Source organism: Mycetomoellerius zeteki, unplaced genomic scaffold (genome assembly GCF_001594055.1).
Source record: "Mycetomoellerius zeteki isolate Tzet28-1 unplaced genomic scaffold, Tzet1.0 scaffold244, whole genome shotgun sequence".
Taxonomy (NCBI): Eukaryota; Metazoa; Arthropoda; class Insecta; order Hymenoptera; family Formicidae; genus Mycetomoellerius; species Mycetomoellerius zeteki.
In genome coordinates, this window is record NW_017257221.1 from 795,210 (window position 1) to 822,652 (window position 27,443).

Consider the following 27,443-nt stretch of genomic DNA (forward strand, 5'->3'; position numbering starts at 1 on the left):
CGCTATTTGTATGATAATACATTTTTACGACACGATAATACATTTTTATTTTGCAAATATCTTCTTCGATCGAGCGGGCGATCTTTATAGCTTTTTGCCATCGATCAAAAGAAATGCAAGTCAGTAGTATCTATTAATAACGGAGAAAATGGACAGCATCCGGAAGTATAGTAAAATCGCGCAACGTAATGACATTTATCGCATATAAGTATTACTCGTTACTCGCGAAAAGCATCGAAAAGTACGCTTTGACATCTCGATGATTTGATCATTGCCAACGATATGGAAAATTCAACATATACACAACGTTAAAGCCGATTGCAAAAATAATATATTCATGGATATCGTTATTTTATTATAAATTAAGCGAGCAATCCAGATACGACTCGATGAATCCGAAGTAAATTATGATATTCATAAATTTACGATATCCGTTTCACGCGAAAATATTTCTATGCGAGCAGTGCATCGAATCGACTCATCGAGCTGATGCTATAATCGAACCTCTAATCGCCGGTATAATATCATAGTTGGTTGGTTAGGCTAAGCCAGGATGAATCAGGTCACAGCATAGATATGGTTGACTTTAACGGTTTAACTCGTTGTAGTCGATTATGGGCGATCTAAACATAATTACAAATCTACCAATCATCCGAAACGCAATTGCGTGACTAATATTCGATTTCTCGGATTTTTTCAAATTTTTTATCATCACTATGTATGTGCGATTTAAAGTTACAATTATTTTAGCATATTCGTTTCAGGCAAATAACTGTACACGAAATGAACAGTTTTGCTGAAGTAGGATGGAGCGGGGATAGTTTAGCCAAAAGGCAAAAGTTGAGAAATGCAAATATCTAAGTAACTAAAATACATATGGATACGTCCATATTTGCATATATAAGATAGCACAAAGACAGAGATTATTGCACTGAATACAATTATCTGTGTACAGCTGTCAATAGCTAAACAGATGCTTTTTCTAAAAATGTAGCATATCTGAAAATAAATATTGTTGAATTATTAAATTACGTAGAAATCTTAAAGCAATACTGTAAAAAGTTTTTAATTCTAATAACCCCTTTGCATTCTACAATCATTTTGGTGATCTAACAAAATTATTTTTAGATTTGTATCTAGCTAAATTTTTAGATATTTTAGCAAAATCGTATTTGAAAATAATTTTACTAGGCTATCAAAATAATTATGTAGGAAATTCAAGCACGATGAGCAATGCTGCAGAAAGTTTTGATATTTCATAAATCAACTTATGAGTCCATCCTACATAATTATTTTGATGGATCAACAAAATTAACTTTAAATCTGTATTTAGCTAAATTTTTAGATATATTTTAGCAAAACTTTGATTTTTTCCATGTAATTCAATATTTTATTTAGATTTGTATCGATCGATTAGACCATATGCATAGTTGAGAAGATATCGATGACATTTTGTTTACAAACTACTTTAAATACTTGCGATAACGCAATATCGATTTAACTTATCGATTATCGAATTTTTAGAAAGACGAAAATATTTCGTAGCTCGGAAAGTAGTATGTAAAAATCTACGTATTGCCATATATAATGTATTTTTCTCATGACATTTCGTGTATAATTCTGGCTGCACATATCCGAGCGGAAATTGAAATCCATCAAACTCACTGAATACTTCACCTATTTTGCTTTAGTGCCCGAATACTCGCGTATGAGCAAGTCAATCTTTCGTTTTGACGTACTTTCAATATTTGTACACGATATATCTTCGATATAATCCTCGCTAATTGAGAGCTCTCGCTAATCAAATAAAAAAGCGTTACACCTTTAATAAAAATGTCGATGTGTCGATACTACCGTATAATAATAAAATGAATAAAAGAATAGAATATCTCGCGGGATTGAGATTTGGGGAATCAAACGCGTAGAAAAATCTTTTTCATCAAACTTCAAGTGTTTTATTTTTTTTTTTTGGAGTAATAAAAGAGATTAATAAATTTTAACTATTTTTTTTAATTTACGTACAAAAAAATAACGTCAAATTTATCGTGTCGATTAAATTTTTTTTTATCTTTAGAACAATAATGTCAATTAACGGGATAATGATAAAAGCCATATTATATATATTCACATTATACTGGTATCTATGATCATGCCATCGATAAAGCTTGCGAAACATACGTACATAGAGATTCGCACTCGCAAACCCCCTTCAAATAATCCGCAATTCGACCAGGGCTCACGTAGCGCCCAAGCGTTAATTAGCCCCGGCGTGTTTTCGTCGACCGGATCTCGCCTTTGGATCTCCACCATCCGTCTCGTCCAGCGCTACCGGGCCGTCGGGAATTCCGGTTTCTGAGGAAACCGCTGCAAGCATCCGCGCCCCGGCTTCGAAATTCGCTACCGCACGCTGCGCGAATACAAACCCGGGGGTGTAGGAGTGTGGCGACGGTGATACCACTCCATCGGCTCTCCACACGTTCGCTCTGGATCCCCTTCGCCGACAACCTTCCAACCCCACACGTCCGTCCTCGGCAGCCATTCATCAGCGGCGCGAGTACGGTGTTTGAGGCGCTATTACGTCCGCCCAACTTACGGCAACGGCAGTTTCGGTTGCCGTTGATCTCCCGTCTTCTCGACGGTATACATATATATGTATATATCCATGAGACACGTAGGCTGCAGATACGCATATGGGTACGTACATTCCATGTGCCTGTCAATATACACATGTATACTAACCATGTCGAGATCATCTATACAACTGTCGCTTAAAGGTACGTAGGTATATGAATACCGACACGGAAGCGTTAGGTGATGGGCTAATCAGAGCAATTCCGCGTTCCCTTCAATGTCTCATTTCTTGAATATTATCTGAATAATTTCAATCAATAAGGATTTCGTTAAGAGTCCGGAAGTTCTCTCTAAGAATCTTCATGAATTTTCGCAAGCGAGAAATTAAGGAAGAAAAGAATATCCCAATGATTGGCCTACTTTGGACGCTTCCAAGTCGATGAATATACTGATTGAATATAAATACCTGCGTCGAAAAATGGTAATGTTAGTAATCTGACTTTCTTGATGGAATTGTCGATGAAGAGTTTCTGAAACAATTCTATAACTATTTATGCATCTTCGCATCGTGCTAATTACGATTGTCTAGAGAGGGAAAAGAGTAATTTATTTATACTAGACTCTGAATTCATTTTCTGAATTCTTTTTAAGCATCTTGCATTTACTCGTGAAGGATCTTCGATAGCGAGAGGGCGGGGTACGCCGGCCTCATTTTCTCATTGTCCCCAATGCAGGATAACGCGACGCAAGGGGTATAATAAAGGAGTCGAGAGGAAGAGGGCCTCGGGTATTACGAACGCGTCCGACAAAGCGCATCATATACAAGACACTGGAGTCAAAGGTCATGGCTCCTTTACTATTATTGTCTCCAGATTCTCCCTCCCCGACTTTCCGTCCCCTTTCCGTCTCCTTTTCTTAGATGCCTTCGGTACCGGGCCTTCTCAGTTCAACCGGGTTCAGGCCACGTACATGCGCGGGAACAACAAAAGGAACGGCATGAAGAAGGAGACAGGAACTGCGAGAGAAGGAGACAAATGACGAGAGGGAGTTGTTCTCTCAGAAGCCACGTCACTTCCTCTGAAACCTCGTGGACGCGGTTTATCCTGTCCTCGCTGAGTGAGTCACTCTCGGATTCCTCCTCTTTGCCCTCTGCCCGTCCTCCCCGAGTCTCGTGGACTCTCTCTGAACCTGTCCCGCGACGGGTGCGCCCTGCGCACTTCACCTTACTCCTCGTCTTTCAACCTGTTCTCCCGCGTCGCGTGCTCTGGTCCTCCTTTTCTCTCTCTTTCTCTCTCTCTCTCTCTCTCTCTCTCTTACCGCTCTGCCCCGCCGGGTGTTACGTCGAATACGCGAATAAATCATGCACAAACGTTCCCGAGGTCTGGACACGCTTGCCGATAAATTATTCCGTCGGTGCGGTGGAATCCTCCGTCTCTTTTTCGCGTAGTTCCTTTTTCTCTTTTTCTCCATTGCTTTTGGTTCGTCTTCCTCGCACTTTCATCTAGCCGCATGGCCAGCCGGCGTGGTTCCGGCGTGAAATTTATATTGCAAATTTATTCATTCATTTATTGCGAGCGTTTGTTTACTCCTGTCCCGATGGGCCGAATAACGGCCGTGGAACGAGAGATGCACCATGCACTGCCAACTGGTAGTTACGACGCTTGATACGATTGACCCCTTTATCGACGATTTCTAATTGCTGCGAAGGATATTACAATTTTTCTTTCGTTTACATACGGCAATATTCCGATATTGAATACTGAATAACTGAATCTATGGTAACATGTATTCTGATTTCATAGTAATAAGCGGCAACAGTCATTTAATGCTTTTAATCTCCTTTGAATCTCCCCTGTGAACTTATTTATAAATAATAAATTATTATGTACGAGAGAGAAGAAAAGGAGATTACTGATTTATAAGAAATTCTTTTGTATCAAACAATGTTTATACATTCATGTAATTTGTCTAGAAGTTTATTGTTCTCTGATTATAATGCATTTTCTTTATTCTAAATTAATATAACGAAATTTTATACGCAAATTTGTTTTAAAAATTTATACGCAATTAATTATAAATCTCCCATGATATATTAAAACATTTTTTTCTCTTATTTTTTTTACCAATAAAGTAGACCTTTAAAAATATTCATTTAGTTAACTATTCATTTAATATTTTCAACGTGTATGTATTACGAGACTTTTAATAGAATAAAATTATCATATCATGCATATATCACACTCATCAAGAGTTTATTTACTGAGAGAACTGAAACACTTTCATGTTCTCTATCGTGAAACCTGAATGACGCCAGAAATTATCGTTCATACAAAAATAATGACGCCGTTCCGAAATTGTCTAATTAAATTATGCAGATGATTCGTGAGATATACCGGCGCTACTTCCAGTAATTTCTTGTAACGCATTTCACATATTACATCCCCGCGTTCTCCATTTCGCCTTAATTTACTCGTGTTTCACAAGCTGTCTTTCCGCGTCGCTCGCGATAAATTGCATCGATGCGAGCGTGCATGACGCATCGCATAATTGCAAAATGTATAATTCTACAAAAACATCGTTTCTCGCGCGTACACTATCGAGCGTACCGTAGAAAAAAAAACTCCGTATCGTATATCGAATTTTCCGGGTGCACATAATTGCTGACTAATTAATAAATCTCTGCCTTTCGTGTGTAAAGTCCGCCATAAGTAAGTCCCGCCTCGGATAAGAATCGAGCAAGTCATCGTGTTTGTGAGCAATGGGATGACGAGCAATTTTTATGGGATCACAAATAAATTGCGAAAATTTTCTTTATCGTGTTACATATATAATATATCTCAAGAGATATTTTTCACCCGCGTGATGGTTACGTGAGTCATTTTCTAAACAGAGTTTCCTTGAGATACAATTTTATCGCGTTAAATTCGCGAAAAATTAATGAAACATGAAACTCACCTAGATATAATACTCTCGCAGGTGTCTTAACGATCAGCCGCGTTCATCACCGCTGATTGTAAGAGCAACACTCGTTAGTGTCTTCCGCCGAGCGAGACCCGCGTGCGACACAGTTCGACACACGGCGGAGTTAGCGGAGCACGAATTCCTAATTATCACCGGTCCCGCATAGATATTCGCGGTATGATAAGAAGACGAGCGATGTCTTATAAGTGACGGCGAGAAAATATAAAGCAAGTTCAGGGGCTCCACGGGTCCGTGGGAGAGTCCCACACGAAGCATGCACCGGAACACACATCTTTTACCGTGGCGCACCATCGCCACCTTTCTGAGTTTCCACCTTCTTCGTCAGCTTGGTCACCCCACCCTACAACTCCTCTATCCTTGTCTCTGAATACTTAAGGGGATCGCCGAGCCGAGGAGCGGAAGTGGTCGCGCCTTCAAAAGGAATCGCCAAATGAGCTTCATCGTCGTCGTCGTCGTCGTCGTCGTCGTCGTCGTCGTCGTCGTCGTCGTCGTCGTCGTCGTCGTCGTCGTCGTCGTCGTCGTCGTCGTAGTCGCACCTGTTAAAAGCCTACGAAGCGAGTGCGAGTAATCCAATGCCAGCCGGTCAAAGCCGACTGCCGGTGGTAGCGTAGCGTGACGTTAAAATCCGTAACACGGCAGCGTCGACGAAAATTAATCGTCGAGTCACGATTTTTCGGAGAATAGCCGTGAATTATGTCAGTCGAAAACTGGATAAGAATGGAACAGGAAAAGAATTTCTATCACTCATTGATAGAAATTCTACGCGTGAAGAATAATGGCACTGTAAAAAATTGTAGATGTCATTTATGAAAAATACACTTTTAATATTTAAAATCAAGGTGGAGAGAAAATTTAAACTTATTCTTTTTTTAAGGTAAGTGAAGTGCTCAGAAAAAAAACACTCCAAAATTTTATTTTTATAATAATATTTTTTAATATAATAGTATATATAAAATTAAATTTATAGTTTTTATATATGAGATAAAGCAATATAAAGGTAATGAACTTTAAGACTTCTGGACGATACTTTTTCTTTTTCTTTTCCAGAACAAAGTTTATAAGATAACTGCGTGGAGTGCTGAGCCACTACCTACTAAAAAGATTAAATAAATAAGTATTATATAAAAGATAGAACTTTTTTCATATTTATAACTTAATGTATCTTTTTTTACTCTTATTACTTTGCGGGAATAGAGTGCGCGATCTCTGATGTTTAAACCCAGATATCCTCGAGTATTCTCGGTATACTCGCGATTACACACGAAGAAAGAATTGCGGTTTTGAGAAAATGCGGCTCTCTCGCGGACCACACGTGATTATTATTGTTTAACAAGGTCGCTTACAATGATCTGGCGTTTCCGCTCGCGTTTTTCCCGAGCTTTTATTGAGCGCTCGGCCCTGTATGTTGGGCCGCACAACATTCGCGTTGGATACGTGTGCGAGTTAATGTTGAAACGAGGCAGGTCACGAGGCACACCGCCGTATAATCTTCGCGACGAGGACGCGGTAATGACCCTCGTCAATTTTCGACGTGCCATTTGCCGTTTGCAGCTGCGACGTTGCTGTTTCGCCAGCGTACCACCGGCTTTTCCGGCGCGTCCGCATCTAAATTGCAGCGCGAATTTCGCCGAGCCCTTTTCTCTCATTCATCGTCCCCGGGGGAGGCCAAGGTCCAAGACCCTCGAGAAGCAAAGTCGTCTGTTTCTCGTTCAGCTCTCGGTGTTCCTACCCCCGTGCACGCGAGACGATGTATCGCACGCTTCTTTCACTTCTTTCTGCTCTCTATACCAACGTTCCCTCAGCCATTCCCTTTTTCCACCCGCACATTCTTGCACACATACACACACATACACCACCGTTTCAGAATTTTCTCACGCTCCGCCGGTATAAATATTTACAGCCCCGTAGACGGAGCTCTACCACATCGCGCCGGGGTATCTTGAGAGCGAAGGACGGGGGCGGTAGACGCGAACCTGTATGCCGGAGTGCGAGCCAGTGTGCTGCACTTGTGCACATACACACACACATACACACACACCACGTTATCTTGCAGACGATGCACACTGCACTTGTTTCACGCCCGGTGGTTCGCCATGCCATCGGCCGGTGCATGCCCTCGAATCCCGATCGCCGTAGACTACGATCGACCCTTATCCGTATAAAGGGCCAAAATACTCTCTCGAATGGGAAAGAGAAAAGGTCTCAATGCTCCTCTTGCACTGACAATGAGTACACCGGTCGACTGACCTCCGGATGTCTTTTGTGAGAATAGAAATCGCGAGGCTATGTCCTTTTGCGTTCTTTTAAATAACCACGGTTACGTGCTTTTTCATGTAAAGTAATTGAATCGAGTTTAACATACAAAAAAGATACGAGTTGAATAGAAATACAAATCAATATAAAAACAAAGCGAATTTATAAATATTTTTCAGAATCATTTTCTTTATTTTTATCAAAATATTTAAAAATAATTTCGACGAATCAAAGTTTCCTAGTTTTTTAGTATCAAATTTTCATTGTTTTTTTATTATGAAAAATATATGTAATTATTGAATATTTCGAATATAATCATGAATGATTTATTCGTTGAAATTAATATAGAAAAATATTATATGAAAAATTGTTCTTGTACATAAAATTTAAATTTAAATTTATTGCGCGTTAAATTTAAATGTCAACTTAATGAACAATAAACAATATTCAGTGAAAATGGATTGAGAAATGTTCAACATAAATAAGTGAAGGTAACTATATTTGCTCAAGGCGGGTCTAGATGTCTAATAATATGTGTGAATTTTTACAATTTCCAAGTCAAAATAAAATATGTTATTTGGAAATTGTACAATATATTATTAGGCAAATTGTAAAATTGTCTAATATATTATCAGGCATCAAGACCCGCGTTGGCCGAATACGGCTTCTTTGCTCATTGGTGTTAATGTACAATAATACATAAGGGAGATAAAGATATAATACATTTTAAAAAATTGCTAATAAATATTTGTTTGAATAGTACTAACTAAACATTTACTTGTAGTAAATAAATATTTACTCAATAAAAATAAAAAAATTATACTTAAATCAAATTATTAATAATGATTCTTGTACAAAAAAAAGTATATGTTTACATTTAGTAAATGTATACTTAGTATTATTCAAACAAATATTTATTAAAATTTAGTGCATTTTTTCAGTGTAAAGAAATAAGATGTTATATTACATAAATGATACGTTAATTAGTAACATGATCATTACAATTAAATTATTATTAACGTATAGACTATCTCAATTTGATATCTATTATAAGGTTTCCACGTATATTATGAAGCTGCACTATACATATAATATTTCAAATCAAATTATTAGCGTAAAATTAGTGTATGGTATGATTCATATTGTCTCTATGTTTAGACATGTGTAAATATTTACGAATTAATTGATCGAACGATTTTTTAAATGGAATGTATGACATCTGATGTATTGGATGTCAGTTTCAGAATGACGACAAAAACAGATATCTCTACATTTCCATCTATGAATTAATTGAATTGTATCAAACCAAAAAGATCTGAGTAAATGTATTAATTTAACACCCGTAACAATTTTTTTATAGTAACAAAATTATATAATTTAATTAATTTTTCTTCTATTTAATTTCTCTTGTTGCATAATTCAGGTCAATCCCAAAATTCCTTCTGTCAGACAAATTGGTCTGATTTGATACAATTTTGCTCTGCACTAGTCCTTTCTCTCTCTCTCTCTCTCTCTCTCTTTCTTCATTTCAGTCCTCTGTATAATTCTTAGCGATGGGCACGGTCACAGAGTTTGCGCTGATCATGCTGTGGCAGGTTCGTTAGATAGACGCGAATCAGGTCGACACGTAGGCACGCCCGTAAACCTGCGATGTCGAGCCACCGTTGATTTACTGGGCCGACGGATTAAGCCAAATTGTAACGCGCGTCACTGAACGTGGAAACCCTGCCTGCCGGTTCTGATACTTGATGCAGACGCACGACAAATGAACGGTTCCGACTGTCCTAACTGCACTCGGGGTTTATGTACGTCAGGATAGCACAGTCCATCATTCTCGGAAGTTATTTACCTATTCGTTGAAACGTTGTATGTCTAATCCTTTTTCATCAAATCACTCATGAAACATAGAATCCGTAACTCATAAACATATAACTTGATTCTCGATGTACCTATAAGTATTGAATGCTTTAAAATGTGATCATCATGATAAATTAGATGACAAAATCGAACTTTTGCTATTGGATGGTTTCGTCGTTTAATTCATTTTAATTTCATTTCTCGAAACGAGAAATGAAAAATTGATATAAAAAATTTTTGATTCAACTGGATATAACAAAAAGACGATTAAATCGTAATGTAATTCGAACGTATTTCACTCTGAAAAGCGCGAATATGCTTTTATTCACAGAACTAATATTCATTTTTCGAAATATTTGGAAACTACGACGTCATAATAAGGTGATTGTACGCCCTCTGTGAGCGAGTTTAAATTAAAAAAGATTGATTAAATGTTTACTATTTGCGTATCAAAAAATAATATAAGCAAGAAAATAATTTTGCAGTTTGTTAAATGATGTTTAATATTGAATTTTTTGTTTTTCATTCACATTACAGGAAAAATTAAGCCCTGACACCCCGTTATAAGAAAGAAGCATGCTGCTAACAAGTTAACTGTTACGCAATGTGTCAGCTTCTACGCGAATTGTTTATTTATATTTGTTATATTTAATTCACTTGTCATCGCTCATATTTGTCGTTTTCGAGCTTCTGCTAACGATGTAAATACATATGTATGAATTATACAATTGGAGTGACGGTTATCGACAAATGTTTTCCGTGCCCATTTGTAACGACATAACTTTACAAATGTGATTTAGCAATATCCTTTTTTTTTTCGCATACTGAATATCTCCATTTGCGTTGATAAAGTTAACTTTTCGGTTCCGCGCCACGAGTACGATCGCACCGAAAATATATATCCGCAACAAAATGGCATTTAAACGAAAATGCATATTCACCTGTGCGCTTTCCCCCTACGCGTTTCTCCCCAATTTCATTTCACGTGTTTATACATGGACACGCACGTTACGGTCCGGCCTTTTGCAATATCGCTCGCAAAACGAATAAAACAACATTTTTGCAGTAATTACTACTTGGGTTTTCGCCGAATAATATTAAGCGCCGTACGAATGTTAAATCGTGAAAACACACAGAGAGATATTCGGTGACTTTCAAAGAATGATGAAGTAGCCTCGCAAAATCCTCTAAAACTGTATTATTATTACCGTCGGTATTGCGAAATACAAATCAATTTTATGTAATGCGTATTAGGTAATACGAGGATCATTCCGTCGTTTTGATGCGAGACATTAATTACGCAAGCGGCGAATTCATTAATTAATATCTGTAATATATGTAAAATTACTTATTCACATTTGCCCTTTACTGTAGAAACTAATAATCATATAGAAGTTAAATTGTTTAATAACAAATCGTAAATTAATATAAAGTTTCCTTCTGTATTCTACATATGCGTACCTATGTGTGCGCTTAAATTTTATAAGGTATATTGAAAGAAGATTGAAATATTGGACGTCGTAAATGAAATATCGTTTTTACAGTAGTGATTTTTATTATTGATTTTTATCGATTTTGGAATAAATAAAATATATATTATGAAAAAATTTAGTAGAGAAGAGTTGCCGAATGCGTACTAGTTGCCTAAATCATACCTTATCGATATTTTATATTATTAGTTAATATAGGCAATATTTAGTAACAATAATATAAAATATTTGAGAAATGAATAATATAGACAAAAATATAATAACCTACATCTTGTTTTATGGATGTTAGCGGCGTTTTAAAAAATCAGGTACATCTGATATTAATTTTTAATCAACTTATGTAGCTGATAACAACGCAATCATCCAATTTTATTATAAATTTTTGTATTTTTATAAAAGAAGATTTATCGTAGAGTATTTTACTTTCACTGTATATACATATTTGCAACCATTGTAAAGATTAAATCGATATTTTTACAAAATTCGTTAAGTTTCCTAAATCGTACCATCAAAAGATAAGGCTGATAACTGACAATAATAAAACTAATAATTGATATCAATATAAATATCAAGTGCAAAAATAAATATAAGCAAATTTATTTTTGTGTCATTTTTGTTTTTTTATTATTGTTATTTATATATAATAATTACAAAATATTTGATTTTCTTCAATAAATTATTAAAATTAGGTATTAATTAATTATTAGGTATTAGTTAATGATTTCTTTTATTAATCTTATATTTTTAATTGTTTTCATTCATAAATTCAATACTTTCAAAGGAAATACGATAAAAAATACCTATAGGTACGATTTAGGCGACCGGTTGCTTAAATTACCTTTCGCAGCATATTACAAAAAGATTTATAACAAATTAATTTGTTATTAGTGGAAAGTTAAACATGTAATAATAAGCGTCCAAAACCTCAAGCTACAATTTCTAATGTTCATTTGCATATAAAACAGTGCCAAATGGAAAATATAATAAAAAATAGGTTAAGTGGTACGCATTCGGCAACTTTCCCCTAATACTTTTTACATGTTTCAGAAACAATTTTATAACTCTATTTTGATTACAAATATAGGAAATTTAAAAACGTGCATGCATAAAAATCAGAACTATGTATATTTTCATCTACATTTCCCGGATAGTAAATTTTACATATTAAAATCCATTTTTCCTTTAATTTAATGTAATTATTCTTAAAATTGTGAAATTTATAATATCATGAATTGTGTGTATTCCTGATGTAATATACCTATCCGACTTTGAAATCTGCATGAAGTACTTTAATGTTACGCTAATTTTTCATTGTCCAATAGAAATTTGTTATAAATTTAAAAAAGTACCACACTAATTTTCTACGAATTTATTATACATTGAAAGAGAACTGTAAATATTTCGCGAAACAGACCAGTGAATATAAAAATGTTTCTTAAAATTGAAACTTTTATGATGCGACGTTTTGTACGCAGCGATCCGATATAATTCTTATCGATATTAATCGAGAATTCTTTCCACGGGGGAAATGTCGAGCAGAAACGCTTGTTGATAGCGTCCCTCGATAGAAATGGATATCTTCGTCGGATATCCATAAGATATGCCGCTTTGTGCGGCTTCGAACTCTACCCTGGTGAGAGCTCTACTTTTCGCCGCGAGATTAATATTTCAAGTGAGAAGTAGTTCTGTCACGGACGATAATTTCTTGTGCCATTTATTTTCATGGGGAATATAGAGTCTAACGACCTCTTAGACACAATGGGATTCTCGTATCATTATCGAGCGATCATTCCCTCAAAATGCACCTCCCAATACGACCCGTTTCGCCGCTCGATGAATATTCTCTAGCCGCCTGGCAATCCCTCATCCCTTAAGACGTTTGACGAGTTTAACCTATGACCTATACACATGTCTACACAGACCGCTGCAGGAATACCTGGGATGCATCGCGGGGTGACGTCAGGAATTCCATGCGCTCGCAATGTGGTGACCTCCATTCGCGGAAGGTATTGTTTACGCAATACGTGGTGATGGAAGAGCGAATTGTTCCGATGCACTTGCAATTTTAACGTTACTGTTAAAAACTCACTATTTACAATTTTAAAGTTACGGTTAAAAAAAATTCACCGTTTTGTGAGACGAACAGATAGAGATCATAAATCAGAAACGCAAGCCAATGTAAACCGTCACAATAGCGTAAAACTTGTATATATTAATATTAACAATAATATATAAATGTTTCGATCACAGTTTAAATCATCTTCAATGTAAAATCGTAAAATTGACAAAATTACCTATTAAGCATTACATTACAATTTGCTACAACAAGAGAATGTAATCGAGGCACTTTGTAAAGTAGATAGATGTTACGCTTCTGTTTATCCGGACATTATCAAGATGTTCTAATTATCTCAGACTGCGTTTTTTCTGGTAATCGAGACACAGTTTTGTACAATTAAGCCATTGGACTCCGAGATTTCCGCGAATCTAATTTATGAGTATAAATAGACAACAAAAGGTATTCTTAATCTGATTAGATTTTAGAGTATTTAAAAAAAAATTAATTTAAGGTTTAATTACAAAGATATTTATAGAATTAAATATCCAAATGTTAAGAGTACGATAAAATGATTATTTGAAGGACTTGCGGTCTATATATTATATTTTATATAAAATAGAGAAATTAATTTTCTTAATCTAACTCATTTAAGATTTTTTTAAATTTAATGCAATTACACCTCGTCTCCTCCTAATGTAGTACGACGTACTATTCTTCTCTAGGTTTTTCGCGGCCAGCGACCAAGCTTAATCATATGCGATTACCCACAATCTTCTCTTGCATGGCCTTATTTGCTTCGCTAATCGCGAGTTTTTAAGTACACTTTTCCTGGAGGAAATGCAGACGTCCACGAATCTGTAATAAATCTTCACTTTGCTCCGCGCGGCTCTTTACTAAAATAATGCACCCCAGTCCCTCCTTCTGCGTCCTCTGGTGCATCATCCGCGGAAAGTTCAGGGCGCCGCGCTCCGCCGCAGCGGCGACGATTTCGATGCGGAGTCACGATTTGATATCACAAACGCGTTACGTGACGTTCGTCGGCTTGGTTATCGATGGCTCGATCAAAGGGATTCCCTAATGTAGCCGGGTCGAACGACGATCGACCGTACGTTTTCCAGAGCTCGCGACTTCGCGCTCGCAAATCGATATCCGTTAAACGGCGCAACTCGATACGCCGCCCTGCGTTCCGCTTCTGTCCTCTTGCGCGATGTGGAGAGAAAAAAATTGTTCGTGTTTCCGCAATCGGTCCCGGCTCGGTCAGGTCGGTCGAGCGATACGGCTGGAGTCGCACAAAAAGCACCCCGGTGCGAAAGTAGCATTGTCGTGTTACAATCGAAATCGAATATTTGAAAAATATGGACGACGCGCGCGTTTGTAATTGCATATATGCTCGTGCCTTGCTGCCTCGACCGCGAATGACCCAAAAAGTATAGTATGCGTGGCAAACTAGCGGGGACATACATAGACAGCTGATATAATTTGAGAATTATTACCTAATTCTTGCGAGTCTTTTTCAACAGCGGCATAGACGGCGTAAACAGAAAAGGCGTTAAGGAGGAGAGGTAAATAACGGAGGTCTTTAATTGAGCAAGAAGATGTCTAGATTATTTGCTACTGTTTGAAAGAGCACAAACTAATTAGTATAACGTCTGCCAGCGTTCGCAAGTGGTTTGTACACTGAATGCAGGTCTTGCAAGCTGGGGATATTTATTTTTGTCTTTATACATACGCGCGCGCGCGCGTGCATGGATCTATATCCCCGATATTTATAATAGAAAAACCAACTAACCGTAGATGGCTCTCGTCACATTGTAATATATTTGTCCGAGGAATGACGGTTTCTGTCGTAACCGTCGTTATCTCGTTTTTCGGTGGAAAAGAGTTATGGGATATGCTTTTTTTCAGAAGCTTTGTACACAACGCATGCAAATCCGACACAGGGTAGGAAGAAAATCGAGTTATTTTTCGACGACTCGGAAAGAATTACGATGCTCTGCTTTCTATGCCAAAAGAATCGAACGGCTTTTTTCTAAAGAGCGGCAAAAATAATTTTTTAATAATCGACGTACATTATATTGTTCAAATACATTAATACGAGTATATTACAATTATTATATAGTTTAATTGTAGTTTCACTCTCCTTTTTTTGTTATTTAAAATATTTTCTATTTTGGGTTAAAAAAAACTTCATTTCGTTACGTGTAAGAATTGATGAAGACCAAGTAAAAATTGAAAATGTTATTCTTTTAATTAATATATAAAAAAACTTTGACATATTACATCTAGTATCGCTTCTTTCTGACCGTTTTTTTTTAATTTTGCTTAGCAAAAGAGGAGCCGATATATATGTAGTTCTTATTTAGATAATTTTTTTTCTTTCAAAAGTTTAAAGATATTATATTGCTATATACAAAGCGTATAATAAATTAATTTATTAATTTTACATGCTAAGGATTTTGATAAGAGCTAAATAACTTTATAATATAACTTCTCTAAGAAGTAACATTGGCGTTTGCTATAAAAATATTAGATTGCTCAGATGAAAGTTTAAAAAAAATATCCTTTCGCCATTAATCGAAGTACTCGTCGCGACTGACAGGAAAACTACCATTTCCGTTGCGGAGAGATTTCCTACGAGCGAACCAAGTCACGGAGAAACCGAAGGAGAGGAGACGTATCTCTTCCTCCTTCACCTCCTTGCGAAGAAAATGGATGATCGCGACTCGAATAGATATCGAGGCGATCAAATCCGGGACGCCGCCGATGCGCACGTTCATCAATAAGATCAGAATCTCGTGTTCTACGATCATTCCGTATGCCCGATTCACGCGCATATTTCGCTGCGTGGCGACATTTTGCCGCCATAGTCATAATTTGTCCGTCACATCGGCCGGCCGGACGAACGGACGGCGGCCGTCGACATAAAACCGGAAGCGAATTATGTACTCCGATATAAATCAGCCGGACACACCCCATTCGCGTCGCGGACAGGTTATTATCGGTGGTGCCATTTTAACTCTCCCCGTTCATCCTCCCCTCGTCGTGTGCATGACCGACCCACTTTTTCCGCATATGATGTAGTTTATGGATGCCTGCGAGATCGGACAAAAATCCCAGGGCATAAGGGCATACAGGGATTAAAAGGGCACACATACATATTATACGCATATATATGTGCCGTTTTTTTACACACACGAGAAAGCTATGAACAAGCTGATATTAACGCATTCGTGACAATATTTGTTCATCGACTACTGATTGCCGAGTTTTCCTGAAGTATCTTATATGGATCAATATTAAAATAACGATTATAAAACTTTTTGTTTCGACATCTGCCTCCGTAGTTGCGAAATTCTAGGTAACTCTTGTACGTTAATATTACATACTATACATTTATACCAAGAATGGATATGAATAATTGCCCCATTAGAGTTGTGTAAAAGCAATTAAGAGTAAGGGAGAATAATTAAAGCATTTTTTTTTGTATTTTTAATCTCTTTAAAATTAATTTTTACATTCGGCGAAATTGATTTATCACAGAAGAAAAATTGCACAAAATTTCAGTTTAAATTTTCATATTATCTTCCGTAAACTCTTACTTCCGGTAAATGCTAATACCATTTCCGCAAGTCATTATCATGCAAATGCCGGTTTCACAAATGGTTTGGGAACATACTTTACTCTCCGCGTATTATATTGGCTATACATGAAGTCATAAATAAATAAAAAGCAAAGCGATCAATTAAGATAATACGAATATAATAAGTTTTAAGTAATTATTAAAGTATTACTATAACTAACGACACATTTATTTAATATATTATAATGGTATGAAAAAATTACGAATTGTATTTCCACAAAAATTACGCAATTATATTCTTACCGTTGCTATAGAAAAAACGATTTTGCTAAAGAATCTAAAAATTTAGTTCCAATGGAAAAAGAGTCTCGTTGCATTAATTCAAATTCTAATTGAAAATCAGAATCTTCTGGTTAAATTTAATACAATTCTAGTTGAGATAACCAGATCTGATTAATATAATCAAAATCTTCTGGTTCGTTCATTCTTAATAAGAAATTTTTCTTAGTGTAGATACAGATCTGTAAATGATTTTGTTAGACTATCAAAATAAAAGATGTTCAAAATGGTTGCTGGAATATCAAAACAGCATTTGTTTGAGCGTCTTACATAATTATTTTGATAATTCAATAAAATTATTGTACAGATCTGTATTTGGCTAAATTTTTACATACTTTAGCGTAATCGTTCTTTCTGTGTACAAGTGTACTTGCAATTACAATTATTTAAAGATAAATAATAAAATGTCAAAGGTTAAGAGCAACAGCGAGTTGATATATGCTAACGTTTTAATCCATATAAGCAATGATAAACATACGTTTCGCCCAATATATTAAGGTCATTTTCAATGTTAATAACCTAGTACTAAAAAGAAACGTTTCTAAAACCTACATAATAACGTACTTAATTCTAAATTAAAATTGAATTTAACATTCATATAATAAAAACCTGTTTTCTTCGTCTCGTAATTACAGTCATCAATTAAAATCCGGTTCCACTATGTATTTCTCAACAGAAATTACATTGTCGTCTTGTAAATTAGCTGTTAGTTTTTTTCCAAAATGCGGTTAAATAGATTTTAAAATAATTATCCGTTATATTCAAGTAAAAATTATATACTGCAATGTATAGACTAGAATACAATTATTTAATATATAATAAACAATTATTGCATCATTGACCTCTAAAAGTGGTCCACTGCCACAATTGATTTGATCAATTCCGCCTAGATTTTTTTTTATCTGGAGACAGTGTTCGCGTAAAATTTTCTAAAATAATCCTGGCGCTTTCTCTTTAATCCTAGGACTATCGTTCATGCAAGATAGACGAGGGAAAATAAAATGCGAGAGCGGTTTATTATCCGGAAGCTAGCCTATTCAACATCGATGGACCTTCCTGCAGCCCTGATCCTAACACCAATATTGATTCGATTAACCTTCCTTGGCCTCGGGAGTACGGACCGAGGAGTTTGTCTGTTACCGACAGCTAGTGGATGTATCTCGAAGTGCGCTGACACTCGATAAGTTCCAGATGAGAGATCGTAAGGGACAAAATGTTACCACGTTATCTACTATATACATCATAATGTCGAATGACCACTGCGACTACATTCTTTTGCTGATAATATCCTTATTTTTATATTTATCATCATGTATTTTTCATAATTTTTAAATATTACACGTGTCTTCATCAACTAAATTAACAATCCCTTAAACATATTTGTTTATATCTGACAGGTTAAATAACGTGAAACCAACATCACATGTCGGTTTCACGTTATTTAACTTGTCAGATAAACAAATATGTTTAAGGGATTGATAATTTAGTTGATGAGGATACGTATAACATTTACTTTGCGAAAGCAGTTTTAATACTTTGAAAGAATATCCATAAATATCTGTTAACTTAGTGGGTAAACACGATATATGTATAACTGTTTATTTGTTCTTTCCAATAAAAAGATTTTATAAACACAGAAAAAGTCTCGGCAAATTTACCATAACCATTATATTCACGGTGACATATGAAATTTACAGAACACCGCATCGCAGCGCTGTTTTTTTCAGACTAAATTCAGCGTGAAACGCTGATCTTTCGCGCGATATTAATTTAATAATAGAACTCACAAAGATATTTAACTTTTAAATGCCGCGTTTCAATTTGCATATTTCCAGGTTTACACGGGAAATAACACTTTAAGTATAATGGATATAACAAACACGCCGAGTGAACGTAGTTGTTCGCAAAGTCGCAGCTATAATCTTTAATAAACGCTACATCTGTTCCATCCTAATTCGCCATTAAAAAATTTTACGTATGGAATATGTAATGTACCTATTAACTTTGATTCCTCGATGTCACAGCAATCCATCACATCGATCCAGTTGGCGTTATCCGGTATATGTAGCATGATCGGTTGCGGTGGCTAATAGTAATCGCCAATGCGGTTATACCGGTTACGCGAGATTAGGATTTTTAAGTTTCGCATCATGTAAAACGTCGTGTATGAGTTGCACCGTTATTAGCACGCACTTCACTTAACGGTCTATAGATTGATACCACGATCGATGTATGATTGATAGCGTTGATGCATTTAATATTTTTACCTTTACTGCCCCCAGGACACTAAACCGAGCAATAAATAACTGCAGCGATACGGAATTATGGAAAGTAGTAACGTAATGTTTCTCTCTCTCTCTCTCTCTCTCTCTCTCTCTCTCTCTCTCTCTCTCTCTCTGCATGTATATACGGAAGAAGGATTTAGAAATGTCTGGAATTTAAATATGCGTGCGAAATTGAAGTAATCCGAGTAATTTGTGATTCGTGCAAGTCAAGATATATCGTAATCACATCTAACAAGATTTTCATAAAATTTCTCTTATTTTTTTATAAAGAAAACATGTTTTACTTGCGTCATATAGGATAGAGCGGGGCTATTTGAGTATAGGGGCAAGTTGGTCAAATGCAAATCTAAATAACCAAAATATGTGTAGATACGTCTATGCTTGCATAATGTAGCACAAAGACAGAGATTACTGTACTTTAATACAATAATCTGTGTCCGGCTATCAACAGTCAAATACGTGTGCTTTTTGGTTTTTGCATATCAAAAGTAAAATTGTTAGGTGAGTATTCTTTTTGGTCTACATGGTAATTAAAGCGATTGATAATAATCAAATGTGTTTTTTGGATATAAGTTATTATCGTATTTTTTAACTTTAATGTTTAAGTTGCTATTTTATTTACGATTTTTCAGTTATAAAAAAGTATTTCAGTCAACACCGATATGGAGTTTATTGGGCCACTATCTCATAACTAACCTTATAAACTCAGCTGCTTAAATGAAATCTGTCTTTATCAATGCTTTTTATTCTATGTTAACGATTAAACATATATTTTACGTTTAATTGTTATTATAAAAGTAAAGATTATAGTTTTTCTAATTTTGTTAATTAAAGCATTTAAAAAAAAAGAATATTACAAATTATTATATTTAAGATGCAAATAATAAAAATTTAATTAATATACACATAATGCTTCCATGTTTTTAATAATATATAAATGATCATCTCATTAAATGATTATCTTCATGGCTCAACTTATCCTTCGAGAATGCTCAACATGCCCCATAGGTGGGGCATATTGATCCACTTTGCATTCTTGTAAGTAACGTAATTTTTTTCTTATTTACGAGATATATCAAGGATTTATAAGTACTTAATTATTGAGCCAGATGAATATGCAACGTTTTAAAGCATTTACCATTAGTCTATCATAATTGTGTAAGATTTATAATAATTAAAAAGTGTCGCACACACAACTAGCCCCGCTCTACCCTACTTATATCAGGTGAAGAATAAAGAATAAAAATTAGACTTTCGCAATTAATTTAAATTCAGGGAAACTGACGCAGTGGAACTGACAAGAAAAGAAATCAAAAATAGATATTGGTAAAGCTAGTAACTTAATACAAATATAACAAATTGAAATACTGCAGTTATTAAGAAGATGCTAATAATTATCGAGAATTCTGTGTAGAAACTATAGCACGAGGCTTTTATAAATCTCAGCGAGTCACTCAAGTTCCTTGGAACATTACTTAATATTCAATCGCGCGATTTCTAACTGCGAAAACAAAAAGAAGGATATCCGAGAGAACGACGTGGTTGGGTGCGAGTATGCCAATTATAGTTCACCTCTCCGTCTCGATTTTATCGGAAGTGCAGTAAGTCCGCGGAAACGAGTTCCTCTCACTCCTGCTCCTCGAGCATTCGAACGAGCTGGAACTTTTAATTTCACGCGTTAATGACAGCCTGCTCGGTTAAAGGATATTCTTTATTACTCCGCAGTCGACTCCCCTCTTTGTCTCCGCTCGTCCTTTTCTCACTGTTCGACGTGGGGGGGAAGGAGAACGCTTCAGAAAATCTCGGACACGGTCTGCGGGTTTACAGGAGTGTGGAGGATCGGGAAAGACGGCCGATGGAGGAACGGGTGAGGTCGGACGATAAAGCTCGCGCGGCTCGCGAGAGACGAGGGGTTAATCACGACTTTGGAGGAATACTTGCGCGCGACGGTATGCGTTTCTACCCTCGTCGTTCTTCCCTTCGTTCCTTCGTTCACTCGTTGCAACGTTAGTTTCTTTCTTATTTTCCATCTTCTTCTTTGTTCCACCATCCCTTTCGCGTTCCTCGTCTTGTCCACCCTCTTTACTCTCTTACGTTTACGACTAACCCCAATCTTTTAGTACATTTTTTGCACTTCGTGTTTTCACGTTGCAATTTTCAATATATCGTACGCGCCGTCACAAACTTTCGCCTTGGACTCTTTCGCGAACATTCCCCTTATCCCTTTCACAGATCTTTTCTCGTTCGCGAACTTTTCATTCTTTCGGCACGGAAATTAGTTCAGAAATTTACGGACATTGTCCGCGCGCGTTTGCGTTGATAGTTTGAAATAGAGTTGAGATTGTTTCTATCGCTCATATTGATCTCGTGAATTGAGCTCATTTAAAAAGTTCAATAAATGTTAACGTCTCAAAATCGCGGTTTATAGATAACTGAATCTAATTTAACGAAAAGAGATTTCTGCGCTTCTATGTCTTTTTGGTAGAAATGATAGAATTAGTAAAAATAACATAGATATTAATAATTAAATTATCTTTACTAATCTATTCTCTCAGTTTATACAGTATAAACTATTGGACGTACATTTAATACGGTAAGAATGACTTTAAGTTTCTCTCGACTATAAATTTCTCAACGTCAAGAGTTTCCCTTCTTGGATCATCCAGCATTATCAATATCTGAAACTAGAAGCGTTCTCATTATGCGGTCTGGTACGAAAGCCACAAGTGTCCTATAATACCTTAATATGTAAGCGAATTGAGGCAATGATACGTTAAATCATACAGGAGAAAACCACACTAGGCACTTATAGCTTATTACATCTATTTACATAGCAGAAATCTGATCAGAATAAATAGCAAAAATCCTTCATCTTTTATAATAATTAAATAAATTCGAAAGACAAGAAAGAAAAAAATTACGTCAAATTATTTACGATCTTATTTAATTAATCTGGAATTTAATTAAGCTGTTTAGTATGCACTTTGAATATTTTTAAGGCATTTTTCAACAGAATTGATCCTATTTTTTAAATATTGATATACAAATAACATCATAAATAATATTAAGAATATTATAGTATGATTCATTTTAAATAATTTAATTCTTATAAATAGCCTTTTATGTATTTTTTAGCATTAAATTGGCATAGAATTTCGTTCTTCCCATTCATACAATACATCGAAAATACATTTAGTGTCGTTGAACGAGACTTAATTATATCCGAATCTTTCTCTATTTCGCTGTCGTTCGACCTAATTTGTCAAAGTATTTGTGCTTACAACAAGTTTGTTCCGCAATCCGTCGTCTACGAGCGTGAAACTCCCCTTCGTGACGACGATATCTCGCTTCGACCTGCTTTCCTACAACAATCTATGATGTAATGAAGCGCATCCGCTCGGCTTCCGAATCTTTTCTTCCCTTCGCGGCGTCCTCGCTCGACTCCCATCACCCTCTTGTTCCTTCTCTCGTACTTATCTGACTCTTTGGCCCAATCACTCCCAGTATCCTCTTACCTCCACCATTTATTCTACCCTCCTTTTTCTCCTATCGACTTCCCAGACTTCCTCCGGACGAAACGAACTGATCTGAACTTCGCGATTCCGCGGGGTTTCATTTACAGTTCTCCAAGTTCCGCGTCTTTCGAGTACGATTCGTTGGCGTTTTACAATTCCTGTCCCGGCTACGTTCGTACGAGTCGTTTGGCAAGTAGTTACCTGTAATTCTTGCAGTTGTCGTTTTCCTCTACTTTCTATGCAAGATATACTAGAAAGTTTATGCTCTAAATGACTTTCATTAAGTTGAAGAATTTCTTAACGAAGATCTAACATAATTGTTTGTCACCTTAACTTTGACACGATAATTGATATGACATACATTCATAAAATTCATACTTTGTTAATTTTACTTTATAATTTTATTCGTACTTCTCAATTTTATCATTCTCTAGAATTAGTATTTCTTTGTATTATATCTTTCGTCTTTTCTTACAATTTTTGTTCATCTTAATATTTTGCTTAAATTATTGTAATAATTTAAAATACCATTAGATTATATATATTACTTTTTTTAATCTCAACGTGATATATATTCTGATATACATACATATTCTTTAAAACTTTTAGAGTGAATCTCATTCTTAAAAATTAAAAATTAAGCCAATCTTTTTCAAGACTAATTTTCTTTAGAGTGAGATTCCACTTCAAAAATTTAGAGTATATTTCTAAAAATTGTTTTATGTTTTTATAGAGAGTGCGCAGGTATGTGTAACATATCAGTTTATATAAGCGATTAATGTATGATTAATTCTGTCAATTTTATCAGCACTTTATCTTTGATATTGTCAATAAAACAATTTCTCGGTTATCTGATATCTCAAGAATGGTCATGGATATGAACACGAAAAAGACGCGAGCATGTGAGACTCGTTCTCTATCTTTCCAGGTTCCAAGGATCATGGCATATATCTCATTAAAAGTGTTTATTGAATCCCCGTCGATGATGCTTTGAGCATTATATCTTATATCAATTTATCTTTGTCATCATTTGTAACGAAGAACACGAAACATGATCACGAGACTAGTCGTCGACGATAGGTTTTCATGACCAGACAAACGGTGGTAGCCGGGCTTTTACATCGATATCGTGCGAGGTGCAGCAAAATCGATCTCCTTTTTTTCCTCCTCCTCTTCCTCTTCTTCGGAAATCACCCACGCTCGAATAAACCTGCCGCGCGTTGCACTGCTACGTCGCAAATTTGTTTCACGCTCGCTCGAGTCTCCCCAAAATTAATCCACTAGCCATTACAAGCCGCGCACAGGCGAAACGGTACAAACCGCTTTATACGCGAACATGCACGCGCGTTACGAGCCATTTTGCCGGCAAAACAGATGGTATAGCCTCGACCGTTTGGCTTTTTAAGCGTATCGCGTCGCCGGATATCGCGTCGCCGGATATCGCGTCAAACATTTTTTAAATGCGCTTTTAAATAACTCCCAGACGATCAATACCGCAGACTATATCACTGTTTACTGCTTTTTAATTATCGTTTCGATTCGGTTAAAGCTTTGGTATCGTTTAAATCAATTTTCAATATATTACATACATGATGGAAAAATATAACAATAATCTATGTCAATTCGAGGCTTGAAATGAAAATGTATCAAAAGGACTCACATCATTCAAAGGTTCTAGTTGCTCAAAGAACATATACAGGCAATAATGTAATATTATATATAGAATTTGTGATATCAATTCTACAGCAAATATGTAAAAGATATTTTCTGAAAATTTTTGATGTAGATAAATATTATTTTTAAAAAGTAATTTGTAACGTTTTTTATATCACATGTTTTTTTTTGTATAAGTCTTTGCTGTTGCTAATAAAAATGGCTATCATTTTCATTTGTGTTTTATAATATATGCTTTGTATTATGCTTTGTATCATATAAAATTTTTAACGACTAACAAGATCAGGATGTCATCTGACGCACAAAAAAATACACACTATACGCAAGTAGGTAATAATTACTTGTATTTCAATATTTCAAAAGTTTATATATCTGCAAATCTGTCATAAGTTCATCAAATTTATTTAAAATATATTCTGAATCCTAGTGAGTTTAATACTTTAATCAAGATTATTAAATTAAACAAGTTTGATTTGCTTGTTTTAGAAATTATTACAAGAAGACATTCTTTATTAAAGATAACCGTTGTTACTTAAAAGGAAGAAAGTAAATTGAGTAATCACTTTTTTAAGCAATAAAATGAATTTTCTGTATATGATATATGAGTCGTATTTCTTGTCTTCGTAAACTTATGCGAGTGAAGATTATCGAAATGCCAGGGAAAGAAGGATTACGAGGCAATTGGATATCCGCCAATGAAATTTACGAACATACCCGTTCGATATTTCGACAGATGAGTATTCATGTGTTATACGTGTCGCGTACCGAGCGATAAATCATTGGCAGATGGGACCTTCGACGGGACTGGAAACTGTATATGTAACGTACGCAAACTGCAGGCGCCATTTACTGCTGAATCAAAAAAAGCGAAGCCGCACGAAGAGAGAGCCAAGGATAACCTGTCGCGATTACGTGCAGCTCCTTGCAGCCGCGATCGTAGTAAGTAATAATCGTCAGCATCCGCTGCTCCGTCGAGTTCACTTAGCTAATGCCCTTGACGTTTGATGCTGCCATGATCCTTGGAACATGAAAGATGAAGAACACGTCTCACCGCAACCGCATATGTCACTTTTTCCATATCCATGACCATTCTTGAAGTATCAAACAACCGAAAAATTATTGGATTGACAATATCAAAGATAAAGTGCTGATAAAATGAATAATTTTAATCGTTTACTCGCTTAAAATAGATAGGTATCTTTGTACAAGAATATTGAAAACAATTCTTATATAAAAATATATGCATGTCAAAACTATACAGGCTTTCTTAGTCGCTCCTAATATAATAATTGATATCAGATTAAAATGATATAATAATTGATATAAGAGAATTTTTTTTATTTTTTGTAGTGTTTTTAATTTAATAAAGTTTTTAGATACATATACGTTTTGATTTCACTTTTTTCTTCTTTTCAAGTCTAATTATTTTTCACTCTTATTTTTTTTAAATATTATTTATTGTATTGTTATTCATAAAAGCATGTGGATTGATAAATGTGTATGTATGTGTGTGATATGTAAATCTATATCCGCAGTGTGATGAGTTCAGGTCTGCTAAACCTAAATGATTGTGCGTCAATCAGTCATCCCTGTAGGAAGTATGAAGACATTCTCAGACTAACCTAAAGAATATTAATTTCTCGATGTTTGCCAATATGAAAGAATATTACTGCACTGTCAAGATGTACGACGCTATTAGCTTTAAGAAAAATTAACCTATTTAAAAATAATGATTTATTGACATGAGAGAAAAGAATAAATAAGTCTGCATAGTATTCAAGTACATAATATATAAATCGTATATACATGTATAATTTGTGTAAGTTAGATAAATATTTTTTCATTGAAAATTTTGAACCCCGAAAAATTATTTATTTATAGAAAGTCATATTTTCAGAAAATTACAATTAAACTAATTGTAAGTATAAAATATATAAATTGTCTTCCTTTCTTTTTGAATAAGCCTTAGATGTTTTGTTTTGATGACTACGTTTACACAGCATCCTTAATCGAGCTTAATAACATCCGTACTTATAAAACTGACTGTGATTGGCCAGTTTCATAACTACGGATGTTATTAAACCCGATTAAGGATATCGTGTAAACGTAGACAATAAACGTCAATGGTCATTTGCTCCGATAGGAACCAAACACTTTTACACAAGTGAGTGATTATTGTTTAAGATACCTTTATATCCCTGATAAATTCCTAGTTATTTTAGAACCACTTTATATATACAAGAGCCGCGTTTAAGTTTAAACGACGACAACGACGAGATCCAAGTAAATTAATAAGAACCTGCTGGGGGCATGCATGACGACGTAAATCCGGCACCGCTACCGCTCCAACTCGGTTCTTGACAGCTTAGTTTCACGTAAGGGAGAATGTAAGAGAGAGACACCTCTTATCTTCCACTTTTACACGGACTGTGACGGCATGATCACTGTAATACGGTTGTTTCGCACGAGAGAATTACGTAGCCGTGTAAGAGTATGTCTCGACGTACGTATGTACGTCGTCGTTGCGCGTTACGCACGCTGATCGCAGATCGAGAGACGAGATTTCACGCGATATGACTCCTCGGCTCGCCGCTGGCGTGAGCACCTAAGTACCATGAAACGCGCGCGCGGAGCGGAGCGGAGCGGAGCGCATCGCACGCCGGTCGCGCGCACCGACGCCTTGGCCGACGCGTCTGGCGAAGCGTGTGCTCCAAGCGTGGACCAAACGAGGCGTATCGCGGAAAAAATTGCCGCCACGATAAAGGCAGAGTCAGGGCCGCTTGCTCTCCACCTCTCTCTTTCTCTCTGACGTTACGTTTAGTAATTTCACGGCGAGAC

The 27,443-nt window shown here is 35.8% G+C and overlaps 1 protein-coding gene across 1 annotated transcript in view; it reads left to right on the top strand.

Annotated features, from left to right (window-relative positions):
* Positions 1 to 2,740: 2,740 nt before the first annotated feature.
* sns (sticks and stones) overlaps positions 2,741 to 27,443 on the top strand; it is a 147,278-nt gene continuing 122,575 nt past the window's right edge. Inside the window, exon 1 of the mRNA XM_018449356.1 lies at positions 2,741 to 2,774. Coding sequence (XP_018304858.1) covers positions 2,741 to 2,774 — 34 coding nt within the window. The remainder of the gene's footprint in view (positions 2,775 to 27,443) is intronic.